Below are 24,647 nucleotides of genomic sequence, written 5' to 3'. Positions count from 1 at the left end.
AAAATGGACAGCTTGTAGAGACAGAGACGGTCTTTTCCCTCTGCCCCACTGTCACCATGCAGAGGGAGGTCTGCACTGTTATCCCACATTAGTTGACTTTACTGAATATTTGCATGGAAACCCGTTGCCATAAACCGTCTAAGTTTTAACACAAGGTGAAACTTAACAGGTCAAGTCGTATTAACGCAAAGCAGTAAGTTGATGCACCAGTAGTCATTACAAAAAATTAGTGCTGTCAAACGATTAAAATAATTAATCACAATTAATCACACCTTTTTGTACATTTTTGTCTAATCTAAATGTCCCTTGATTTGTTTTTGTCCCATTCTTTTTTCTCATTTTAAAGCTGAAAAGTGGATCGGGTTGCTTAGTTCAAATGAATTTTATTGAAAAAAACATTGGCATGCAGCCTACTGTAGTGTTCAATGTCACATGTAGCATTCTCACTTGGAGCAAATAATCTCTCACACATTGTAACATTGTCCATCAATTAAAGGGTGACTATTTTGGGTGGTGGGGGATTGGCATCAGCTGTGTGCTTGGCCATCAAGTGGTATTTCAGACTGGATGTGCGCCGATGATAGCTTAGTTCACAACAACAAAACCCACAGATCACTTTGGTCTCGTCAATGGAACCATTTGGCAACTTTTAAAAGGCAAACCTTCCACTGAGAATCTTACTTTTATCTGTTTCGTCATCTCACGCTCACCATCCACTCAAAACATAACGTTACTACTCTTTGCTCGGCTTGCAAGCCCAAACAAGTGTGCGCGGCGTGCCTGTTGTTTTGCTTCTGGTCTACCTAGAACCGGTGGGTTGTCTTTAGTTGTTACAACAGCATGTGTAAAAAAAACTACAAACTTTGCTGGGCCAAAAAGAACGTTAATCTTGCGATAAAAATATTGACGCCAAAATGGGTTTGTGTTAACGCCATTAATAAACACGTTTAAGTGACAGTTTAACTAATAATCATAAGTAAACATTAGGTGACATTCCTCATGGGGGAGACATAAACTACACACTATAGCTTTAAATTTGCAAAGGAACATGACAAATATATATCACTACAACAATAATAATGTCATATTAAACACAGTGTTTTTTTTACTTTTTAACTTTATTGTTTTAGGAACAACGCGTACAGCACATTGGTTCTGATTCAGCAGCAATGGTGACAATATACATCCTACTTTGCAGTTTTGTTATATAATATGTACAAAGTTTAACTCTGGATAAAGAGCCACTTATGTCAAAACTACACATCTGACTTGTATTTTATCTCACAACCCAGAACCCAGAATCAGTTCCCATCTCGGTCATGCTGCAACAACAAATGTATTTTTTCCCATGTGCCTTTGCAACGCTTCAGCGCATAATAGTTCAAATGACCACGTCCCTGCCAGACAGAATCTTAACATCCTTAGTTATCTCTGCTTAGCATAATCTGTGCACTGCATACTTAAGCTGATTATTAAAAACAACTAATGTGAGCAATGTGTGCAACAAAAAAATTAAAGAACAAGTGGTGACCACTAAAAAGTTTAATTACAACTAAATCGGGGATTACATTGTGTGATGCTGTCAAGGATTTGACAGTGTAAACGTTAGACAACAGAACATTAGCACTGAATGTACATACAGTACATCATATTTTAATTACAGTGGGTTAAGTTTTCATCTCTCCCCTGGACCCTGACCTTAGTCAAGAGGTGCACGCATGGGAGCCGATAACATACTGTGGCACAAAATAAAAATGAAAGGGTTTGTTCAAACAAATTGAACAAGTTGTCATGCGTAGTGACAAACTCACAGAGATCTTCAAACTCTGCTCCCATCAGCAGGGTTTTCCTGACCCTTTCTAGCTTTCACCAACTAAAAGGTCTGACAAACCATTATTTTACTTGCCCAGCAGTAAAAGAGCTTTGGACATCCATTTGTGTGGTGGCCAGAAACATGACTTCAAATTATTGCTAATACTGCAATACTTTCAACACCACACGTTTGTGTTATATTTCCAGTTTGTTCCACTTCCCTTAGTTGGCCAAGAAAAGAGTTGATGCAATGTTAAATGGACAATTTAAGTGTAATTAGAACCACAAAAAAATATCTCCTAAAATCTAAACTCCCTGAATGGGTAGACATCTTTACTGGTATAGAAGCTTGGGTTAACTGACCCTTTAAATGTCTCATGGCATGAAAATGTCACTTTATGAGGTTTTTAACATTATTATGTGCTCCCACAGCCTACCTATGGCTACAAATAGTGATAGGTGTAAACCGAGCCCTGGGTATTCTGTTCTGCCTTTGAGAAAATGAAAGCCCAGATGGGCCGATCTGGAATCTTGTCTTATGAGGTCATAAGGGGCCTTTCTCTGCCCCCCCCCCCTTCTCTTCCTCAAAAACTACATACTCAGAAATAGCACATACTAAGGAAAGCTCATTGTGGGACTTGCTCTAGTGGCTGTAATTCTGAACCAAGGTTGAATTCCGGGACAAAGACTAATACGGTATTGGGGGACCATTAAGGTCTATATGAAAGTATCCAAAAAGCACCATGTATGTCATGGGACCTTTAAAGATCTTCACTTTTGTTAGAAGGGCATGTAATTCAGCTTTAATGTCCACCTCTGTGTTGCGTCCCTGGTGTCCTGCATGTAAGAAATACACTGGGATCAAAGTTCAAATGCATTCCTACAGCATTCAGTACAAATGAATAAACATTACTAAGATAATAATGTAATAATGTAAGAAATATGTGTAAGACAGAGAAGTTTGCATGATCACTGCACTGTGTTTGTTCTGATCAGTCTCCCATGGATGCTGGACGGCTGTGTCACACCTTCAAGCCTGAACTCTCAAACCAGGTGATGACAGCATTATTGTAGTTAGGTCCCTGAAGGGTTATGGTCAGTGTGTTAAAACATTATATAGGCCCTGACGGTCAAAGTAAGAAACAGCTTTTTTTAATCTGCTCTATGCTCGCCACAGTCTCTCAAACTGGTGGACTCCCATGTTTGTGTGAGGTCTTTGTCGAGCTCTTCATTCGTCTCCCTCACCACTGATAGCTGAATACAGTAAATATTTGAGAGAGATATTGCCGGGATCGGCTTAATAACATGCAGTCTTGATTTTCTGCAATACATCCTTTGTTCCCCTGAGAAGTTACACAACATTAACAAGCTGTCAAGCTGTGAACTGACATGGTTTGTCTTAGTGACTTTTTGTTGGTTTGCCTTAACGTTCCATTGTGTGTGTGTGTGTGTATGTGTGTGTATGTGTGTGTATGTGTGAACGAGAATGTGTCTCCGTGCCCCTGTGTAAGCACACAACAACATTTACAACATTTAAGACTACCCACACCTATGATCTGTCAATTTTCAGCCCAGAACGTTGGCAGAAAGAGAACAAGAGAAGGAGACAGTGACAGTGAAACAGCATGAGAGTAAGAAAAGAGGAGAGTAATGGAGCATGACTAAACCAAGAGCTTGTACATAAATTGACATGTGCAATTACGGAGATGTACACAGTCCCCCTGGTCTGTTTAAGATCTGGAATAGTTTCCTAACAGCTTCAAGATGCCCTGTTTTGACTTTGGTTTCTAACCTAAGTCGGGTTTGACCTTGTTGAACAGTGGTGCTGTAGAAGTTCCCTCTGTTCTCTTTGTCTAAAGTCCATCTCAAAACACCAAAACTAATGGCAAACACAGAACAAGATTCAGCTTTGCTGGAATCTAATGAATGGTGGGTGGAAATCTGACCGGAAGTGGAATTCCTGAGATTGGATTGTGTAAGGTGGTCATAAACACTTTTGGTTTCCTGTTTATATGGTGTATAAAGATGGAGGGGGCATTAAACTAGAGGAGCTGAGGGCTTAGCTAGCGCACTTGGTCTGGAACCTTTTAGAATTAAATGTTTTGGGCAGCTCTTGCTTTCTCTTCTTTATTTTGGTCTTCTTCTTACTTTTTTGTTCTGCTTTTTTCTGCCTTTTCTGCCTCTTCTTTCACCAAACTAATTCACGTACTTGCACAAACATTTGAGTAACTTCACAACTATTATCAACAGCCATTAGCACTTGACACAGTTACGAGAGGCAGACTGCAGTGGCATCTCATGGGTTAAAGACAGCTGCCCACATCTGTACCTGTGGTTAGCTTTTAATTGTGAGGCCCAGCAAGTGAGCGAGCAGCATGGCGGAGAGGGGGCTGGCAGGCCCGCATATTTCAGCCGAGTGTTCACAGAGCAGCTTTCCGGCCAGCCATGTGGACTCAATGATGGCGTCCAGGGTGTGCTGTGCTCCTATGAAATATTAAATCTGCTTGGCCGCCAAGTGTGGACAGACCACCTGCAGGCAAGCGTGGCGTGCGGTGAGCCCGGAGATCAGATGTCCCTCAGCAATACACATGCACAGAGACACACACGTATGCATGAGAAACGAACATACTTGCCAATGTCCCCACACAGGATAAACCTGTAGGCCTGCACATGCTTACGCTAATGGACATAAACACATACAACAGAAAAAAACAGTGAGAACATGGAAACACTCAAACTGACATGGGAAGAGAGATCTCTACAAAAACACATTTCCTGCATGTGTTAAAAAGGAGGATTTTCATTGGAAATTTTTCTCTGATAGGTTTCTGTTCCAAGCGATAAAGGTAAAAGGTTAAATTCACCTATTTAGGTCCTGTGAACAATGAATTCTTGTAATTTTTTCTTTTGAAACCAAAAAGATCTACAATAGAAAAAAAGAAAAGAAAACTTGGAACTTTCCGAGTCCAAAAAGAAACCCAATTCTTCTGCACAACGCAGCCAAGAGGACAACGGGTGCTTGTCGACTGCCGTCCCCTTCAGGGCCTCGTTCATTTACACGTTGTGCAGTCGGTCCTCAGCCTCCCCTCCGATCCCCCGAGGCATCTCTGCCTGTCCAGATGTGCAGCTGTTTATGTGGAGCTGCAATGAAAGCAGCTGGCCTGCCCTCCACGTGCTCAAAACGAACAGATGGGGTCGCCATTCTCCCAACATAGACTTATTGAGGAATGAACTGACTGACTCAGATAACCTGATTTTACTCACAACGGATTATTTTCCTAATCCTTCACTCTTCAACCATTTCAATCAACCAAAGCGAAATTACACTATCTATAATGATCATAACAATGTGGCAAGTGGTGTTTTAGGGGTCGTGCACTCATGGGGATCATCATGTAATCTGTTTTCTACCTACCAGGATTATGACTTGAAAAAGACTAGACCCATCCTAATCACTACTGTGCAGCTGACGAACTTGTTATGTAATAATGAGCATCAACACTAACAGAGAATATGTAAACAGACCAAGCAAAAATATATATGTCATGCATTCAGCATCATTTTTATGGATTAATGATGGAAGCCACGGCAAGGCATGATTATACAAAGAAATTTAGAAAAACCAAAAGATTGATGTGCTATGATAAACAGGTTCCAGTCACGTTATACCATGTCCCTTGTTTGTTTTAATATGATGACTGAGTCCAAATGACTTAATTTCTTAAGTGTTCCTACTAATCCCTTAAGCATAATAGTAATTGAAAAGAAATCCTAAAGCATTTCTGTAACATTAGAATCACTTGCTTGTTATTAGTTATAAAACATGTTTGAACACATTCCAATTTGCTTGCCATGTCCTCACACAGCCTACAACTACAGTGTTTAAAGTTATTGACAATATTATAAAAGCATATCAGTTAAATTAGCTCACGCCATGCACAAGAATTGATAAGTAGTCTACATATCAATCTAGCATTCATAACAGTAGCTCATGAATGCACATCATGCAACACCGACTGGTCATTATACACACACTAGTGACATCCTGTGGTCACTTTGAGTCAATGAATCTTTCAAAATACTTTTTTTTTTTTTTGTTATTTGTCCAATTCTTGTAAGGGGGTGCCAAACTTTGACACAGCTGTGCATGAGGAATATAGATGAAATATTGCAAGGTAACAGTAAAAAAGTAAAAAAATAAAAATAGGTTAATCAGGTGTCTTAAGTTTTTTTTATACCATATGCTGTAACAGAAGTTCATGCTGAGTGGACAAATTTTACCAGAACACCAGAGCATCTGACACTATGATGATGTCACTAACTGAGTAGCATCCAAGGATGTTGCTGACAAGTGGCAGTGACACATAAAATAAACACAAATAACATCAGAGAACCAACCCAAAATCACTGCATAGCCAATACATGATGCTGCATTGACATCACGCCAATCACTGTTCATTTTCAAGTTCGATGGTTGTGACTTCTGAACACCACGTTGAGCAAGGAAACACATGTGGTCAAGTAGATGGAAAGACTTTTACATTTCATAAAATATATCAATCTAAATCGGCATCAGTTACACTGCTAAAAGAAGCCTGTAATTTTCGTTTCAATAGGTTTAGAAATACCTACAAGCTTTGTTTTTCATATGCACGCCTGTAAGTTAAACTTACTTAAGTTTCAGATGATCGTTATGTTGCTAGCAGCAACCACTACTAACAAAGTAATAGCAGTTATCAGCAATCTTTTCTCCCCAAACACCCTCAATGGAGCGTTAGCTGTCTATTTTCATTATTAAAAAATGTCTTTTAAGTCACTATCACTGAAGGATGTAACACGATGGTGATTGAGAAGTATTGCAATATTTATAGCCTACAATTACAGTATTCCGAACTTGCTGCCTGGCATGACATCTCTGTAAAAATACTGCATTACAGTTTTGATCTTTTGTACACGCTAAAAATGGAACTATATACACAATGCTGAAAAACCATGTAACAACACTTTAAGTTACAGATAAATTACTGTTGGGCTAACAGTTGTGCATTTAACTTTTCTTACTTTTGCTCATGTGGACTTATCTACTACACCTATTATTGTACTGTACTGTCCATGTTGCCTTTATGTTGATCTTTGAAGGATGATATCTCTTTCTGTTAAGCGACAGCTCATTCGTTTATTTAGTCATTCTTTTTTGGTGTGTGAGATCCTACATGTCTTGTGCATTATTCATTTAGAGTTGAACAATATTTGAACAAGGAACATGACTTTTAAGAGGTGAAAGAAAACTGTTTGTGCAGCATTAAAAAAAAACACAACATTTACAAAGTGCTTGTTTCCTCACTGTTTGCCTCCCCGCTGGACATGTGTGCCATCTGCTGTCACCCAAGAGATTTTAATGAAGGGCATTTGCAAACTACTAGATTCACTGAAGCTGAGCTGCGTTTGAATGCTATGTTTATGTAACCAAAAAGATAATGAGGTAGTATTTAAAGATTTACTCTTCATAAAAGGATGCACTGTTGCCAATGCTGATTACCATGAATGAGACAACTAAGGACTCGCCCTTGCTCGGTCACAAGGTGGCAATAGAGGCCTACCATCTACCCACAAAACTGCAGAGCCTCACTGTGCACCTGCTTTCTCTGAGCCAAATGTACATACAGTAGCATACACTCTGTGCAGGGAAAAGGACAACTGGGCATTTTATAAAGTGCGAAGGTCCACTGTGTCCAACAGATTTTGAACATAGCATAAACACGGCCTGGTCCTGGAAAACCTGATTTATTATACTTCATCATTTTGAAATGTATGAAACATTAAGGTTACATGTGTAGCCTACGCTGCATGCTTTGTTTTTATATTAAAAGGTAAATCCCTGCAAGAGGACCATTCATTGCAGCTGCAGTATGCAGACATTGACTTGCCCTTGAAATATGTTTGTGAATGAAAGGAGGAGCTCTCTCTCTCTCCTCATTTGGATAAATGTCACGAATTACCTAACGGACGAATCGGTGTGTTTTTTAGTCATTCAAGAGGAGGTAAGACATTTTTTTTTTGCCTTGGAGACTACAAATCAATAGCATCATGCAATATCTTCTTGTCCATTCCCAATGAGAGGGTTCAGTGGCTGCTGTCGTCATCAGGGCTGGGAGGGGGGGGGGGGGGGGGGGGGGGGGGGGGGGGGGGGTTCGAGTCCCATGTGCTCTGATTGGCTCCTGCTGATTATGCGCTGCCATTGAGGTTTTCTGCTCCGTGCAGAGAGGAGGCGTGTCTTCGGCTGAACAAGCACACGCCTCTTGCATAAATGCTCAAAACAGCTGAGGTGATGATCAGACGCACCAAATTGTAGAGCTCCGTTTTGGGCTCGTACTTGTCGCACAGTTACTTTCGGTTTTACGTAAGCGCGCTGGTCCACCTTGGAGAGAGAAAGTCCGCAGCTGTCCTTAGATTCCCCAATCAGCAGAATTGACAGCAGGTGTGAATTCATGTCTGTATTTCCCGCGCAGACATATACTGGTGAGTATATCTTTCTCACCTTCACCTGTTCACATAGGAGGTTTACTTGCTTTGTGCTTGAAAGAAATTACTAAAACAAGTATCAAACTCTGCAGTTGTTTGCTTTGCGTCAGACGGGTAAGAATAATGAAGTATATATATATAGTTGTGGTTTGTTTTAGCTTGGTGGTTTCCCTCAGAATCAGCCACCTTTTGTTGCTACACCCTCTCTTTCCTTTTGACATTTTCTGTGGGGTGTTGCCCCCGAAAATTGGCACTGGCATGGGCCATGCCACACTGATTTGGAAGAGAGGAAATCATACTATAGGACTTTCTGTTGTCTTATTTCTCCTTTTTTCTTTTCTTAAGTAAATTGATGCCAGCTTGATGTATTTGCTGCATTTGCCAATTCTGAAAGGTCAGCACTCAGTGTCTTTTATTCAAATTCTATTTTTCTTTTCTTTTTTTTAACCTTGAAGTAGGTTTACTTGGCAACAATTGAACTGCTTTTATTCTTTGGTCTGTAATGGTGCAATTGGAGAAGGGTGGATGCACTCTGCTACCTTTCATCTCTTCTATATACAGTCTCACATTTCCTTTGCACAGTACACTAACCCGTTGATTTGCTTCTTGACACAGAAATGGGGAGTGCATCTTGAGCCTTTGTGTTGTCTTATCTGTTGACTGTTTTTCCTGTCTGTCGAGAGGATGTGCAAGTCGCTTTTGATACATTGTTTTGCTAGCACGGTTCAAACCTCAACAGGCTTCTTTCTGTTCCTGCTTCAGACTCGACCTCTTTACTGTAACCACACTGTGCTCTCTCGCCCTGTGCTCTAAGTACAGTACACCTATGCTTCTCTCTCTCTTCTGTGATAACTTCTACAAGAAATATGGAAACAAGGTTTTATTTATTGGACCTGAAAGTTCTACTAAAGTTTTTTTTTTTTTAAACTTGGGGCGAGCATCTAGACATAAGGTCAACAAACTTCTCACTTGAGATTACAATATGGCACTGGAGTAGTAACTGATCCTTGATGTGTTTTCAGTGTTAGACTCAACTCACAGGAATCTGGATATGACCCATTCATTCCAGCATGCTCCTGGGGAGCTTACCCAGTACCTGCACCACCCACATACCTGCAGAGCTGTGTGACTCAGCTGGTGGAAAGCTCAGCACTGGCATGGAGCTGCTGTCACCACACAGGCTGAGATTTATGGTGGTAGTAGTAAGAAGTGTTGGGTGGCAGAGGGGGAAACTATGTTTAACGCAAGATGCATATTATCTCCTAGTGCCGTAGGGTTTCTGTGGAGACCGCTTGGGCTTTTTTTTTCTTTTTTTTTTGAGTCTTGAGATGGGTGGATGGACCTGGTGTCAGGCTTAGGTAATGAGTACTTCTTTCTTTTTTGGGCATCCATAACAGAATTTCGACCGTTGGGTGTAAAGCCAGTGAGGCAGATGGGTTTTAACAAGTTCTGTTAAAGTGTGACTGCTGCCTACTAATGTATGAATGGTTGTAGCATGAAGTTGAGAGCAAATGACAACATGGTCAATATATAATGAGGTTGGGTAGATGTTTTACAAAGCAGAAGTGAAGGCGGTTGCTAACAACACGGCATAGATACTCCTCCATTGGGCACTGGGTCAGTGTGTTTGTCTGCCACCCCAGTGGTTGTAATACACAGGGTTAAAAATCAGAACAAAGTTGTGTTCTCAAACAATGTGGTAGGAAGCACTAGGGTTATTAAATTAGAGGGGTTTTTTTTTAATGGAAAAATGTAAATGTTCTGATTCCAGCCTATGTGAATATTTAGTTTCTTCACTATCTTATTACTGAATGTCGTGAGTTGTAGAAAAGACATTTGATTAAGAAAAAGCGTAAGTTTTGGGACACACTGAAATATTTAACTTTTTTTTTAATTTAATCAAGCAAAACTAATCAAATTGAGAAGATAATCCACAGATGAATTGGTAATAATTACTAGTTGTAGCCCTACTGATTAACTTCTTTCATGCCACTGTAGCTCTTATTAATATTACATAATGTTCTCAATATTCATGGTTTAAGAAGTTTTAGTTCCAAATTGCTTTTTTAGTTTTACCAACATTTCCAAAAACAATTAAAGCTGCAAGCAGCGATGGATGGGCCCTTGCTCATCAATGCGCGGCGGGGTTACTGGCGGACGCCGCTGCTTGTGATTCCACATTTGTGCCGCAAAGCAGAGAAAGTGGAGGTGACCTTGACATTGATGACCTTAAGGGGCGAGGTTCCGGATCGACCCATCTGGGCTCTCCTTTTCTCAAAGGCAGAGTGGGATACCCAGGGCTTGATTTCCACCTGTTGCCATTTCTCACCACTGCGGGACCATAGTCAGGCTGGTGGAATGCACATTAATGTTTCAAAAAAACACCCAACGTAAAATTCTTATTCCATGAGATTTTTTTTTTTTAATTCCCTCCCCTCATTTAAAATCCGAACCATATTGCCATAGGTTGTAGGTCGCAGAGATACTTCTTGATCCAGCAATATCTATTGGGCTCCACCATGGGATAACAGCTAACCGGAAGCGGCATATCCCCACCTACTTCTGCCGGTCTTCAATTGTTGAATCGAACTTTCAATCCAAATTGGCGAATTTTCTGTTATGATTAAAGTATGGCTCCAATGTTTGTTTTTGTACGTCTTGACATGCTACATACGTGTACCACGTTTTGTTAGTCTTTGTTTAACGTACTTCAGTGGCTCAATTTTGTGCGCCTATTCCAGAAACCCATTTAAATACGTAATTTCACCAGACTTGATGCGTCTGACAATTGTAAGTTTGAGTATAATAAGCCCCTCAAAGGCAATCAATTTGCAGAAAGGAATAATTCCTTCAGTTTCACTTTAGCCGTCTGCACTCGGCACCTAATTATTTAAAATTTTCTACCAAAGAGTGATACAGCTGGAATAACCAGGTATGGGTTATCTTGACCAGGTCAGGAGGTTAAAAGGTTTATTGTATTATCAGCCACACACAATCAATGAAGGCCATTTGTCCCAAATGACTGTAAATGTGTTCTCCAGGGCGTAGACTTGTTGTCTTACGGGCAGGGTTCATACTTATAGGAACACCTAACATGTCTCTAGGGACCTAGTATTCCCCCCCCCCCCCCTGAAAGCGACACACTGTTCAGCCCTGCTTGACACTTAAATCAGTAAATAGATGTGACTGTAGTCTGTCTCCTCCCAGGTTGACTTGTTACTTGTGCACCCCCACTTCCTCCTCATTGTGCCCCTTTGTTTTATTAGGCCAATGTTCTGTTATTCTTAGCCGAGCAGGATGTTTATACAATCCCTGAACAGAAATATGACTGGTAAAGCCTGAGTGTTTATCTTTCTTTCCCTTCCCTCCATGTTGTCCCCTCTCCTCGTCCTCTGCTCAGGTCTGTCACTGTCCAGCCCTCTGTCCCCACCTCCGCTGTGTTTTGCATGCTTGCCTCACCCACTCTGCAGCCCAGTCAAAGATGAAAAAAGGTCCCATCTTGCATACCCTTCAAGGCTCTTTTTTCATTTTTATTTTTAGATGTTTGTGTATTGTAAGTATGCCGCGTCATCGAACTGTTGCAGTAAAAGTTATGTCAGTGATTTGGCCAGAAGCTTTTTAATTTTCTACTCTACATCCTACTGCAATTTCAGTGTTTCCCTCCATGAAAGAGATAAGGGGTGTGTGTGATCTCAGTGATTGGAAAAACAAATTGATGAATGCATTGCTTTAGGGGGTTAATGATCTCCTGGCTTTGAGTAACTCATGCCACTCCATTCTCTACCCCATAGGATGTATTTTTGGTAAATGTGCCTCTTTATTGAGTAAACATGACGTGTGTGTTTTTGTTTCTGAACGGAACATTAGCAACGTGATCGACAGTGTTTCAGAAATTTGTAGATGTGGAAGCCTAGAAATCCTGTGGCCTGTATCCCAAATTCACAAAAGGGGGCCGGGGGGGGGCTCATTTTGTTGTGGAATTTAAAGTAGGACTATCTTTTGTTGAATATTTTATAGCCACAATGTAGCTTCAATTTAGCAAACTGTCAATTACAAAGCAATATCTATGTAAAGTTTGCACTACCAGTAAAGATGTATATTCATGGATATCTACATAAACTCTCAGTATGAGTTTTTTTTTTTTTTTTTTTTTTTTTTTTGGTATGACTCATAAATGCAGACAAAAATGCATAACTGTGCTTCTGTTTGTGGAAACATTGAAGCGACTCAGTTTCAGTTCTACTGTTAAATAGCTAGTACTTGGAAGCATGCCTGTCAAATAGATCAATAAGACTGGTGAATGGTAAAATTGTATCTGTGGAACACAATCCCCTTATTTGAAAACCACATTTAAATAATCCCCATTCTGCTGTATCCCAAAAAAAACGTAAGATTCTAAAGTAGGTCAAGCAAAGCCCGCATCTTTGCCCCCAAACAAACCAAGTCCATTGAACCAGATAATGTGGGTATGTGAGTGAGCCTCTTGTCATGTGCTCTTTGTTCTATATGGCCAGTGACCACACAAACCACAAGCCTGTGGCTACTGACCACAAGGCTTTCAATGGAGAGCGTGAGAAGGCCACCCAGCATCTTGTCTCAAGACTATTAGTCCTAGGACCTGCGATGTTTTTTTTCTCCAGTCATTAATTCTGTACCAAGGCTGAATTTGGGGGGAAAAAGGACTTCAGATATGGTATTAGTGGACCACTAAGGTCTCTATAAAAGCATCCAAAGAGCACCATGTCAGGGGACTTATAAATCTAAATGGAAAGTTTGGCTACACTTTGGAACTGAGTGCATCAAGTTCCACCCCAGTCAGATACCACAGGACGCCCCCAGCACACTCTCACAATGACTGTTCTTTGGTTGCTAGTGCAAGAGCACACCATCCTGTATTTAGAAATGGCTAACCTTATGCAACCCACATCTTGAGCTGTGCACCTTTTTGCAGTGCATTAGCACAAACTGGATGCTTGGTGTGTTATGTGCAGGTAAAGCAACCATAACTTCCAGGTTTTGAATGTGTGGATGCACATGAACAGTTTTATTTATTTTATCATGACTATCTTCTCAGCATATAAAACATGGCTGTACTCTAGTATATTTAGTACGAACCATATTTATATTGACTGCAACCTTCTTGATAAATCATCTGTGAATCAGCACGATGACCCTTTTTACTCCTAAAAGGTTGAGTGCCGTATACGTTGTCTCTTGGAACAGGATCACCATTGCACAGTATCTAATCAAGCAATTTCCTTTTGTCTTTCAACCCTGCAGCCCGGTGTTGTGCTCGGCCAAAACATGACTGAGGTGATGATCACCAGCTCCCCCATGGAAGATATGAGGCTCAGCCCTAGCAAGGACAGACTCTCTTTCCAGGTAACAAACACACGCACGTATGCCACTACTCAACTCCCCACCCTCAAATTTTATATGGCTTTGTCATTGTATACCTGTCTTCAATCATCATGATGTACGCATGGACAGCCACTGCATGTTGTGATTTAGGAACAGCTTCTGCATTTGGTTTAATGCAGTAGAAATGTCAGTATAATGGCTACAAATGCAAAAAGAGGCATTTTAGATGTTTTCTTTTTGTCTCTATCTACAAGACCCCTGGCCAAACTGTTTTTGCTTAAAAAGACTAAATTTAGAATATTGTGACCCTGTGTACAATTATGGGGATAAGTTATAGTATAATACCCAAAAGATGACTTGCATATCGGACTGAGATTTTTTTAAACTAAAGAATGAAATTACAATGCTTAGAGAAACATTACAGCAACGTTCTATATCCCTTCTTTTCCATGCTGTGTTGGTTAGAGGGCGTTGTGCAGATTCAGAAAAATGAGAAGCAGCCATCAGGTGGTCATGACAAGGTGTTTTCAGCGGCTTTGTTTTACTGTCATCTCAAGAGGGCCACCTTGGGAAAAAAATAACTACTTAACCACAGCTCCTTGCTTATTTTAGTGTTACATTTCTACCTAGGGTTAAAGAATTAAAGGGCCCTATGTTAATACTTCATCTTCTACAGTAAAAGGAGTTATGCCTGGACAATTTTGGAAGTTGGCCTAATAATAAAGCTGCATGCTAACTGGTGGGCCAGAGTATTGTAATTTCCTTATTTAAAAATGATTAGATCCTTTCATACACATTCATAAACCTAATACAGTAGCCTACTATGCCATGCTGCACGTAGACTACTGATAGGATGTAGACTGAACTAGAGGATAAGTCTGACTTCCTCGCCCCACAGTTCACACTCCAGCTGTGAGTCTGAGGATGAAAGGAGTGGGGCAAGGGGAGTGGGGCAAGGGGAGGGGAGGGGGGGAAAAAGGCTGCCTCTTCTCCTCTCTTTGTATGCCACACTATATTTCCTCACTTCTGCCGTTTTCCCAAGGTCCTAGCCACTCCTTAGAAAAGCGCTTCACAGAGCAGTGATGTTGCTGCCAGTCACTTCATCCATTGAGTGTCAGGAGCTTTGACACAAAATGTGGAACGATACAATTCCAGCTGCATAGTTAACTCATTTACTGAATTATCATCTCAAAAGGCAATGTCATGAATCCGGCGCATTGTGCCTGGCTGATGTATCGTTGCTTCCTGCCACTGGAAGTGAAACCAGTTATGACATGTTTGCTATGAGTCCAAAGGCAAGGTCATTGATGGCCTAAATCCCCTTGGTGCTGACGCACAGTGAAGATTGGTGATGCAGGCCAGAAAATGTAGATGCATGCATAATCAAACCCCTTGCTGTGATTTTTATACATGGCTGTTTTTTGAACAATATGAAAGCCACAGAAATACACATGCATGCTTGTATAACCTGATAAATTTTCACATTCACAAGGCATATTTATAGCTTTTATTTTTTTCTTCTTTCTCATCTGTCTTCTGTGGAATGCATGGAGACTTGGACACAGCTGGATCCCCTCTGTCTTCCCGTCTCATCTAATGCTTGCTTTCCACTCGGCTCTCTGCCCAGACAGTGACATTGCTCCCGCCCCTCCAATGTCTTGGAGTGAAATATGCAGGTCTAAAAATATTCATCCATTTTATCCAAACAGCAAAAAAATTCTGTTCTTGGACCAGGAGTGGCAGACTTTTTTTCCCTGGGCCGTTTTTCTGGTTCCTGGGAACAGTCTGTTGTCCAATCTTGCCAGGACGGGGAATGCATGTAATCTCTCTTGTCAGAATGTCTCTCATGCCCTTGAGTTAAGATCCGAACATTTGAGTGTGGCACGCTGCGTTGTGACAAGACATATTGGTCTAAATTTATAGATAAAATGGCTGCTTTCATGTTCTTTAACCTTTTTTTTTTTTCTAACTCTGTCAACATGACTGTAAAATATTCAGCACAAAATACTGTTCTAGAATAGAATGCCTTTATTGACATTATACACGGTACCAGTGCAGTGAGATTAAAGCAATCCCTTTACAGTGACACAATGTAAGATAAGAATATAAAAAGACAAACATTTAAAAAATGTAGGTAGTGCAGATGACAAAAGAGGGGTGGGGGGTGATGTGATTTTTATTTATACACAAATGCTTTCCCAGTAAACCTTTTCATGTTTTTTGAAAGGCCCTGATTATGTTCCCATATAATCTTCGGAGTAGTGGGTGATGTGGTACTGGATGAGTTTCTAAGCAGCTACGAGTTGCTGGGCACAATGCCTACCAAAGCATTTAGATTAAACATGTTGCAGAATTTACTGTAAGTCTCACTTAACATGCCTTATTTGCCCATACAGTACACAGCCACTGATGGGGAGGAAAAAACTTGTGCAATTTTGTTTTTGGGTGAGGATGTGGAAAAGCTGGCTTGGCTGTTTAGGAATGTGGGCTGGGCAAGAGCAGGTATGCCACTGGGATTTTAAGCAGCCACTTCCCATCACAGATGTTTAGTCTTCACATCACTTCCTTCAGTTGTTTAACCTTGTAGTGGTGCCTGCAACACTTCTACAAGGCTGAAGACTAAGTCCTGTTGTCCCAGACCCTACCACACACTTAGCACTGTTCAGAAATATGCTTACAAATCATTTCTCAACCTAACGGGACGGCTGACTCTCCAAGCTTGAAATGGCCTGCTCTGGCATTTAGAAAACAAATTGTATTAACTCCTGAGATTAATGAAATATTAATATCCTTTTGTCTTCTTTAGATATTCCCTGACCCATCAGACTTTGATCGTTGCTGTAAGCTCAAAGATCGGTTGCCATCCATCGTCGTTGAGCCTACCGAGGGAGAAGTCGAGAGTGGGGAGCTTCGCTGGCCTCCAGAGGAGTTTCTGGTCAGTGAGGAGGAAGAGGAGCAGGATAATGGCAGCATCCAAAATGGACAGCCAACACCAAAATCTCAGCACTAGAGGCTGTGTTGCAGCACCCATACTCAAGTTTTCCCTCCCATTGCCACACTGGTTACACTGCACCTCAGCACTCAAACAACCTGGCAGACACACAGTCAGTGTCTCATGATGCCATCTCGTTGCCCTCGACCCAAAACATCACTCCCGTGACAGAAGCAATACACTCGGGCAACACACTTTCTCGCCCAATAATTTCATCACAAAAGAACAGACAAGCACACCTTCAACCTACGCTTACTTCCTACCATGCCTACCACAGCTCAGTGCTCCATGGACAGCTCTTACACTGCGGGGGGGGGGGGGCTACAACTGCTCTGTACTTTACTCCAAAATGGCTGTCATCATGACCCCAGAGACTTCATACACTCATACAGAACTGTTGTGGTACCTGTGGGGCTTGTCGTCCGCAGTAACACTGTCCATACCTTACAATTTCTGGATTGATATGTTTGTTGTAATTGCCACTGCTCTCCCTAGATTTTGTCTTTCTGAGAAGTGAATGTTTTGTGATTTTTGTATGAAGTGGGTGTTGTGAATAATGTTATTGGGATTTCCCTTGGCTCCCCTGTCTGAAAAGATTTTTGTGACTTACGTCAGGCATTCACATTTAAATAAATAAATAAAAACTCTTAAAGGCAATGTGGAATTGTTTAAGAGAAGTGAGCAGGAAAATTAACCAGCATGCCCTGCTAATGCAATAATTCATTGTACAAAGGCGTTTTGTGCAGTGAGGGCACAGTCACGCTAGGACTTCTGTGAGCCTTTTGACAAACCGTAGGCCTACTTGATGAAAAATCAGTAGTACAACACCGAGAACAAAATCTGATGCAAGCAGGCTTATTTAAAGGCAAAGCTGAGTACTGCAAATTGTAATTAAAAAAAAAAAGCAGTTAATGAAGCACTGTACAGACCAATGAAGGATGTGTAAATACTTGTTCAATGAGCCAACCCCTGAGGCCATGTAGTGCGCTGATCTGGTTTGTACTGATTTCTTTCTTCTTCTTTTTATATATATATATATATATATATATATATTTTTTTTTTTTTTTTTTTTTTGTTTAAGACTGAGAATCACTTTGAGCTGTACACCCCTGTACTGAAAGTTGTTCCTAGTCTTTTTGCAAAACAGCCATACTTTTGACACCGTGAAGTTCAGGTCGCAGAAAATTCACTCTGTAGGACAGAGTTCGCAAGTAAGGTTATATTTAACAGTATTAAACTTGTTCTATATATAAGTCTTGTTTGCCAAAAAGCGGTTGATGGGAAGTCTTTGTTCTATTGGTAGTAATGTCTGGTATTTGTTCTGCAATTTCAGAAGTTGGTTTCTTTTGTTCCCTCTTTAAAATCACCACTTACTGTTTGTGAAACAAGTCTTGTCATTTGTAGAAACAATTTCACATTTGTGTACACTTTGAAATCCTGTTGTACAAGCATGATTGAGAATATTTCTGTTTTTGTACATTCTGATTTGAGTGGCATTAGGGCTGTGTACAGAACATCTCTCTTTCTCCTGTCTGTAACTTCCAGGTCCCACGTTGTTTTTGTAAAGCTCAGGGAGATTAGCCGCCATTTTTCTTTTAGTTTATTTTGTATTTAGACCACTTTTTCTCTGACAATTACAGAGGCTGTAAATAAACATTTGAATTTGCTATCCAACTGTGTGACTCTGCTGTGAGAATAATTGACTGTAAAGAGACTAAGAGCCATTTGGTACAAGATGAAGTAGTCTTTTACAGGGGTGATCCTTCAAGTGTTGTTTCCAAGTGACATTACTTCTGTGTATACTTACTACCACCCCCCCCAACAATTTTTCACACTCACTTAACCTGCAGTGGTTACAGAAACACCAGTATTACTTCCTGCTCGGCATCTGTCGCATACAGAATCTCTCTACAAATACAGATGCATCTATCAAATGTAGAAGTGAGAACAGGCCCCATGCTACTTCCTGTCTTCAACTTGCACAGACAATCTGATCCTACTTAAGCATAGTTTAATTCCTGAACACCTTTCACTCCAAAGTTCTTAAAACTTGCATGTTGAACTATTAAATTATCTGTCATTTTGGAGAATATTGGTTGGTACTAATCTTGGTCTTTTCACAATTACAAAACATTTTGAAGATAGTACAGGGTATAAAAGGTTGTAGAAGCAAGTCCTCACGCTCTACGCATAAACACTCACCACAATGATACAAGACCAATAGAATGTGGTTGAGTGGAAAATCTTTAATGGGGAACTGCCAAATTTACAGGAATAAATGTTTTTTGATCACTGTTATAATGGAAACTTCTCAGGTGATTTGCTGCTATGTACTGTATTAGTGACCGAATAGGTCGAGTTTGATTGTCTAGTACAGGGAAAGGTCCCATCAGATTTGCTGATGTAGGGCTTTTGGGTTCCAAGAGCCTGACCAATTGCTTCAGGGTGATGCTCTCAGGGCCTTATGGTCACTTCCTGGAAGGTGAACAATGAACTGACATTCTATTCTGCTTCCTTCTTCCTGGAAAAAATGGAGCATAAAAAGTTATTAATAACCCCTCAGCTGATAATGGTGGTCAGAAGCAAAGTGTGTGTCAGGCCAAGGGAGTCGGTGGCTAGTTCTGAATAGGTTTAAACGGAAAGTCCTTTGTCCCTTTCTGAACAACTGCTCCTTGATCTCAGAGGAATCTTTATGAGATCATGGAAAAAAAGAAATCATAAGAAGTTAGAAAAAGGCAACCACAGTCCTTGGAGAGACTGCCCAAACTTGCATCTAGCTACGCAATTATGTGACGTCCGCCACACACCTCTAAACTTTGCAATCTCATTTCAAAAATTATTAAAAGTAAGCGAGTAGTGAAAAGGTAATATACTTCCGGTTTGATGAAGAAAGGTGCTGTGTTTCTGGGGGTTACAGAGATATGAAAGGAAGCCGCTGAAGCCTCTTTCCATAGCAATTTGACATTTTGAGTAGGCCTTTACGATAAATCATCGAAAAAAATCACAATCTCGATTCACCCCTGATAGCGATTTCATTTTTAAATACTTTGGATTTTTTCTTTTTTTAATCACTTTGATGCACAATGTGCTATGGGTGCCGAAAACAATCTATGTGTGGTACTGCCTATGTGTTTTATCATAGTTCATGTGCCCAATAAACACTACACTTTGTGAGAAAAACATCATGGCAGAGAGTTGTGATATTAATCAAAAATCGTGCAGGCCTAATTTTGAGAAGCTCATTTTCAGCTCTTCACCTTCAGCCTCTTCTCAGCTGATTAACTGAGTAAGGAACCTCTGCGTTTAAAGACTATTTTAATGCATCTTGTAATTGAAATTTGCTTCGCCTCTTAAAACCTGATTGAAGCACAAAAAAAAAAAATGTATTTCCATCTCAGTTACAACTCCCAGAAATATCTCACTTAAACATGGCATTTTCTAACACAGAAAGAAATGTTTGGGGTTTTTCCACTGTAGTTATTTTTATCTTTTGTGCTTTTCTCACTGGTTGGAAGTGGGTGGGACTCAGTGTGGAAAAGGTATTGTCACTACTTCCATGCACCAATCAGGATTTAGCAATTTAGTGTTTAGATGAATGGTGTTTGGCTTTCTCTGTGGTGCCAGTGCACAGAGGAGCAGATCAGCGGACCTCCATGATGGCCTGACGTGACCTCGGCTGCTCCGAGCTGGGGAAGCCACCCACCGTTCATCTGCACAACACTGTCCACACTGCCATGACACAGAGCAGGATTTTAATGTGCAACATATCTCTTTTTTTCTTGCCTTTTTTTGTGTTGCCTATTTAGTCATGGCTATTTTTGTGCTATAAAAAAAGAAAGCTTTAATCTCATATTGACCTTTGAACAAGCCCTTCTTTTTAGTGATTTTCTTGAGTGCAGATTATAATCACTTTATCTCTTGTGTGACAGTAATTTCTTTACACTGTTTATACGTTTATAAACCACTTTGCTTGGTGTCAGAGGTCACGGCATTAATTTTGCAAACAGTGAGTGAAAGTCACTGAGTACTCGGTGACATAAGGGAACGGAGTGTGTCTCGCACACTATTGTTGGCATGAGATAGTATCTTTAAATGTGTGTGGGAGTGCGTGTGGGCCTGGCTATGTATTAAAACTGTTGTCAGAGCCCTCTGAGTGAAGTCACTGATAGCTCTTCTAGCTCATTCTTGGAATTCTTTCCAATGGAAACAATCCCATCGCTGATCCCAGTGTGTCAGCAGAGGCTGACCTGCCAACCCCTGAATTCTCCCAGACTCCCAACTATAGTCCACATTAACGCTGTTTCACTGTCACCCTACTACACATGAACTAACACCATGTATCCATAACATAACCCCTCCCGCTTCGATCTGCTATGTCATAAAGAGAAAAGGGATGCTTATACGATGAACTCTTTTTCTCCACTCCCTCTTCTCATTTTAATGTTTTTCTCCACTGTAGTTGTTTTCTTGTTCTTTCTATTTTTTTTATCTTTTTGCTCTCCCAGACTTTTATCCCATTTTGTTGTTTCAGCAAGTTTCCCATACTTGCTTGACAGCAGTAATATACTCCCACAGTGCAGGTTATGTAATGTAAGTTAACATGTTGTTATGAACAGTGCCCCGTTCTTATTTTATGCTGCAACCTTATTGTATAAGCCACCAGGGTTTATTTTTTGTGTGCATGCATAACTGTGTCTGTGTGTTTGTGCAAAGCTTGCAAAGGGGTACATGTGCTTGGAGGTTTTATGTCTTTTATTGTGTGTGCCATGTGCGTAAGGGAAAGATTCTTTTCCCATGGTTCCTTAAGTGTGAGAAGAAAGTAGAGCTCTCAGGACATGAAGCAAAAACTCTAGCTAGTTATTTATAACCTGTCTGAAGACGGCCCACCAAGCGTAGACACATATCTGGCACTGTCAACAAGGGAAGAGCTAGAATAAGATATGCTGGGAGGCATACAACAAGGAGGGAGGATTAGAAGGTGAAGGGGTCAGGGAGAGATGGAAAATGAAGGATGTTAAGGAGGTAGAGCATAAAGAACACCAGAGTTTATGAGGTATGGCAAAATGCAACCATCGCAAAAAATGACACTTGGGAACTTGCTTAGTGTCACCATACCCTCATAAAATTGACTAAAGTACTTTCCAAATGACACTACAAACATCATGGATGGAATAAAATGAAAAAAAGCAGAAAGGCCTCTAGAAATCAGTGACTCAGCGCCATATGATACACCAGTCAGAGAACAGAGGACCACAAAGTAGTGGTTGCGAAATAAAGTCTCCACAACATCACAATTAATCAGTCAAGCATCATTATGACTTTGCCAAACTGTTGTCTGTACCTGCATGTCAACAGACTAGCCTTTTAGGACACAACGCAATTACTGGGCTCACAACCACAGCACATATTTGGACGGATGAGTCTAAGCACCCAGGGGCTTGTTCTCTGTTCACCAGAGCGATGTAAGGTACATCTCCATCTCCTCCTAAAGCTTTTAGAGCTGTGATCAATACAAGTCTGCTTGCAACTGTTTTTTTCCTGTAGTTGTGTGTGTTAATGTGCTAATGCACAGGCTGCTGCCCTTCCATAGGCTGTTGTTGATATAAAAAGACAGCTTTTGGCCTCGTCACTCTAATGCGTATTGTCTATAGAGACCTGGGTGGAAAAAGGCAGGAAAGAGAGCAAAGACAGGACCAGGACTTAGACAGAGATAAAGAAAGATGCAAAACTGGAGTTACTGTGCTGTTACAGGTGTGAAGCCAATCCATGTTGTCAGTAAAGAGAGGTTGTGAAGTGAAAGAGAAGAAGACTTAAGTTAAATCATCCATGCCCCCTCTTTGAACTGCCACAAAAGCACAAGAGGGCTTTAGAGGCAAGAATGTTTAAATAAAACAAACTGAAGGGTTTTTTCTTCTTCCAATAAAGCCTCGTTAAAGTGCTATCAATAGACTCCATTGAAAATAAACCACAACACAGTGTACAATGCCCGAAAAAAGTCACACTGTCCCTCCCACGTAGATTAATGTAAGTGGAATGGCATGTGGATCATTAATTATTGTTGTTGGTCTCTACATGTATCTGTTGCATTTAACTTGGCTTACCTCACATGTAATTTTTTATCAGCAAACATAGCTAAAGTGTACATATTTTTTTTTTATTCATGGTTTAAAACGACTGTGATTCTTACCAGGGGGATATTTGGAATTCTCAAAAGGAATATGATTAAGAGAACCTGATCTAATTGCTTTTGCTATATTAGCTTGAACAAGCGTCATTAATCATCTGGACGTGCTTCTCTTTTGAAGGTGAGTTGGCACTAAACTGAAAAATTGAGAGCTTGTTTCAAAGCAAAGTTTTTTCCGTTCCCCCTGTGAAGTGATGCGTTGACCCTTGAGAAGTTTATACCGACAAAGCTATACAGTTTGCTCAGTCTCTCAGATAGAGTGCATGCCATCGGGAACAGGTCATGGAAAAGTCTTGAGTTTGACTAAGTGCACTCTCTCTTTTACCCTTTCTGTCAGTCTGACTCTACCTCACACACATACACACACACACACACACACACACACACACACACACACACACGTTCACACACAAGAGAACACATGCATGCGGACATGCTCAGACACATTAATCAGACTAATCTACAAACACAAACACATCACTGAATGATGAAGTAATTTGTAACAGTAGAACACCTCATAACTGCGGGTAAAAGAAACAAATGACACATGCTGGTCTTTATACTACTTTAAAAGGCTATGTTGGGGACTTAGTCAAGAAGTATATAGCCAATACCATGTTTGAGATTTGAATGAGTTCTGACATATTAATTACATGGGGATCTTGAGGATGAACACTGCAACATGAGCAAAACATCTTGAGGATTAGGTAAGACAAAAGTAGTTACAGAAATGGGCATACCTTTCCAGTGGCAGTTCATTTCAGCAAAAACCTGATTTAAAGAAATTTCAGAAATGAAGTATGTAGAGTCTGTTAAAAACAATGTGAAGTCTACTCGATATTTATTCTGGAAACAATTTACCCAAAGGGCATGAACCATGAACTTCTTTTCAGTGTGTTGTGGACTTGTCATGTTCATTGTTAACCTGTATTAAAGATTGAAGGTGCAATAATCAATAATAACCTTGATGTTGTCTTAACCAAGATCACAGTCAACATTTGTCGGATACTGCTGAACAGAAGCAGGGGAAGAATTTCAGCAGGGGGGAGAGTTTTGGTTCTACTACTTTCCAGACCTTATTTATAAAAAATAAAAATAAAAAATAAAAATAAACGTATAGCATTTCTTCCATGAAAATTATAACTTTGTCTAAGTTTATAAGTGGATGAATAAAACTATGTGTTGTTGCATAATTTACAAAGTAATTTACTAAAAGCATCTTGTATACACTTACATTACACATTGTTTGCGTGTGAGTTTGTAACAAAGTGGGAATCATCAATTGGATAAAAGACTTATTTCACCTGGTTAGGATGTTAATGTTAATGATGATAATAAAATGAATTAATTCTATTACTAAACGTTTTTTGGGGATTGGACTTTATCTTCATCTCTAGGTACAATTTTGAGATACTACTTGTCTTTTACTCAAGTATTGCCTTTATGCTACCTTATTCTTCTACTCTGCTTTCTTGAATGGAATTATTGTAATTTGAACTCTAGGCTTACAAATAATTGACAGCTATAGTTACAAATTACCTACTTTGCAGATTACTGTTTGATCAGTTTTAAAAGTTTGCTGCATCTGAATACTTCTTTCACCACTGTAACTCGTGCATGCATGGAGTCTTTATCCACATTGTCTACCTCTCCACTTGTACATCCTATAAAGACTTTATGAGTGGAGGAAGTTTGCTGCTTAAAATATCACAACTTCCACCATAGTCACTAACAACATTTGTTTCTGCTCCTCGCAAGTGGAATGTAACTTCCACA

The 24,647-nt window shown here is 40.3% G+C and overlaps 1 protein-coding gene across 2 annotated transcripts; it reads left to right on the top strand.

Annotated features, from left to right (window-relative positions):
- The first annotated feature begins 8,110 nt into the window (after positions 1-8,110).
- Positions 8,111-17,604, top strand: lbh (LBH regulator of WNT signaling pathway). 2 transcript variants are annotated; one of them, XM_034857470.1, is made up of 3 exons: positions 8,111-8,331; positions 13,615-13,716; positions 16,502-17,604. In XM_034857470.1, exons 2-3 carry the CDS (start codon positions 13,639-13,641, stop codon positions 16,703-16,705), a joined length of 282 nt encoding a protein of 93 aa, XP_034713361.1. In that variant the 5' UTR covers positions 8,111-8,331; positions 13,615-13,638; the 3' UTR covers positions 16,706-17,604. The 2 variants fall into 2 exon arrangements, with proteins under 2 accessions (XP_034713361.1, XP_034713362.1); XM_034857471.1 differs by lacking the exon at positions 8,111-8,331 and adding an exon at positions 8,369-8,448.
- The last annotated feature ends 7,043 nt before the right edge of the window (positions 17,605-24,647 follow it).

Source organism: Etheostoma cragini, chromosome 20 (assembly GCF_013103735.1).
Source record: "Etheostoma cragini isolate CJK2018 chromosome 20, CSU_Ecrag_1.0, whole genome shotgun sequence".
In the NCBI taxonomy this organism is placed as follows: Eukaryota; Metazoa; Chordata; class Actinopteri; order Perciformes; family Percidae; genus Etheostoma; species Etheostoma cragini.
This window is presented reverse-complemented; position numbering and strand designations above follow the sequence as displayed.

Excerpts from the sequence above, each read along its gene's own strand:
- lbh (XM_034857470.1), top strand. The coding sequence starts at position 13,639 with ATGACTGAGGTGATGATCACCAGCTCCCCCATGGAAGATATGAGGCTC. Across the intron at positions 13,717-16,501 it reads AGGACAGACTCTCTTTCCAG|ATATTCCCTGACCCATCAGA; the intron begins GTAACAAACACA and ends TGTCTTCTTTAG.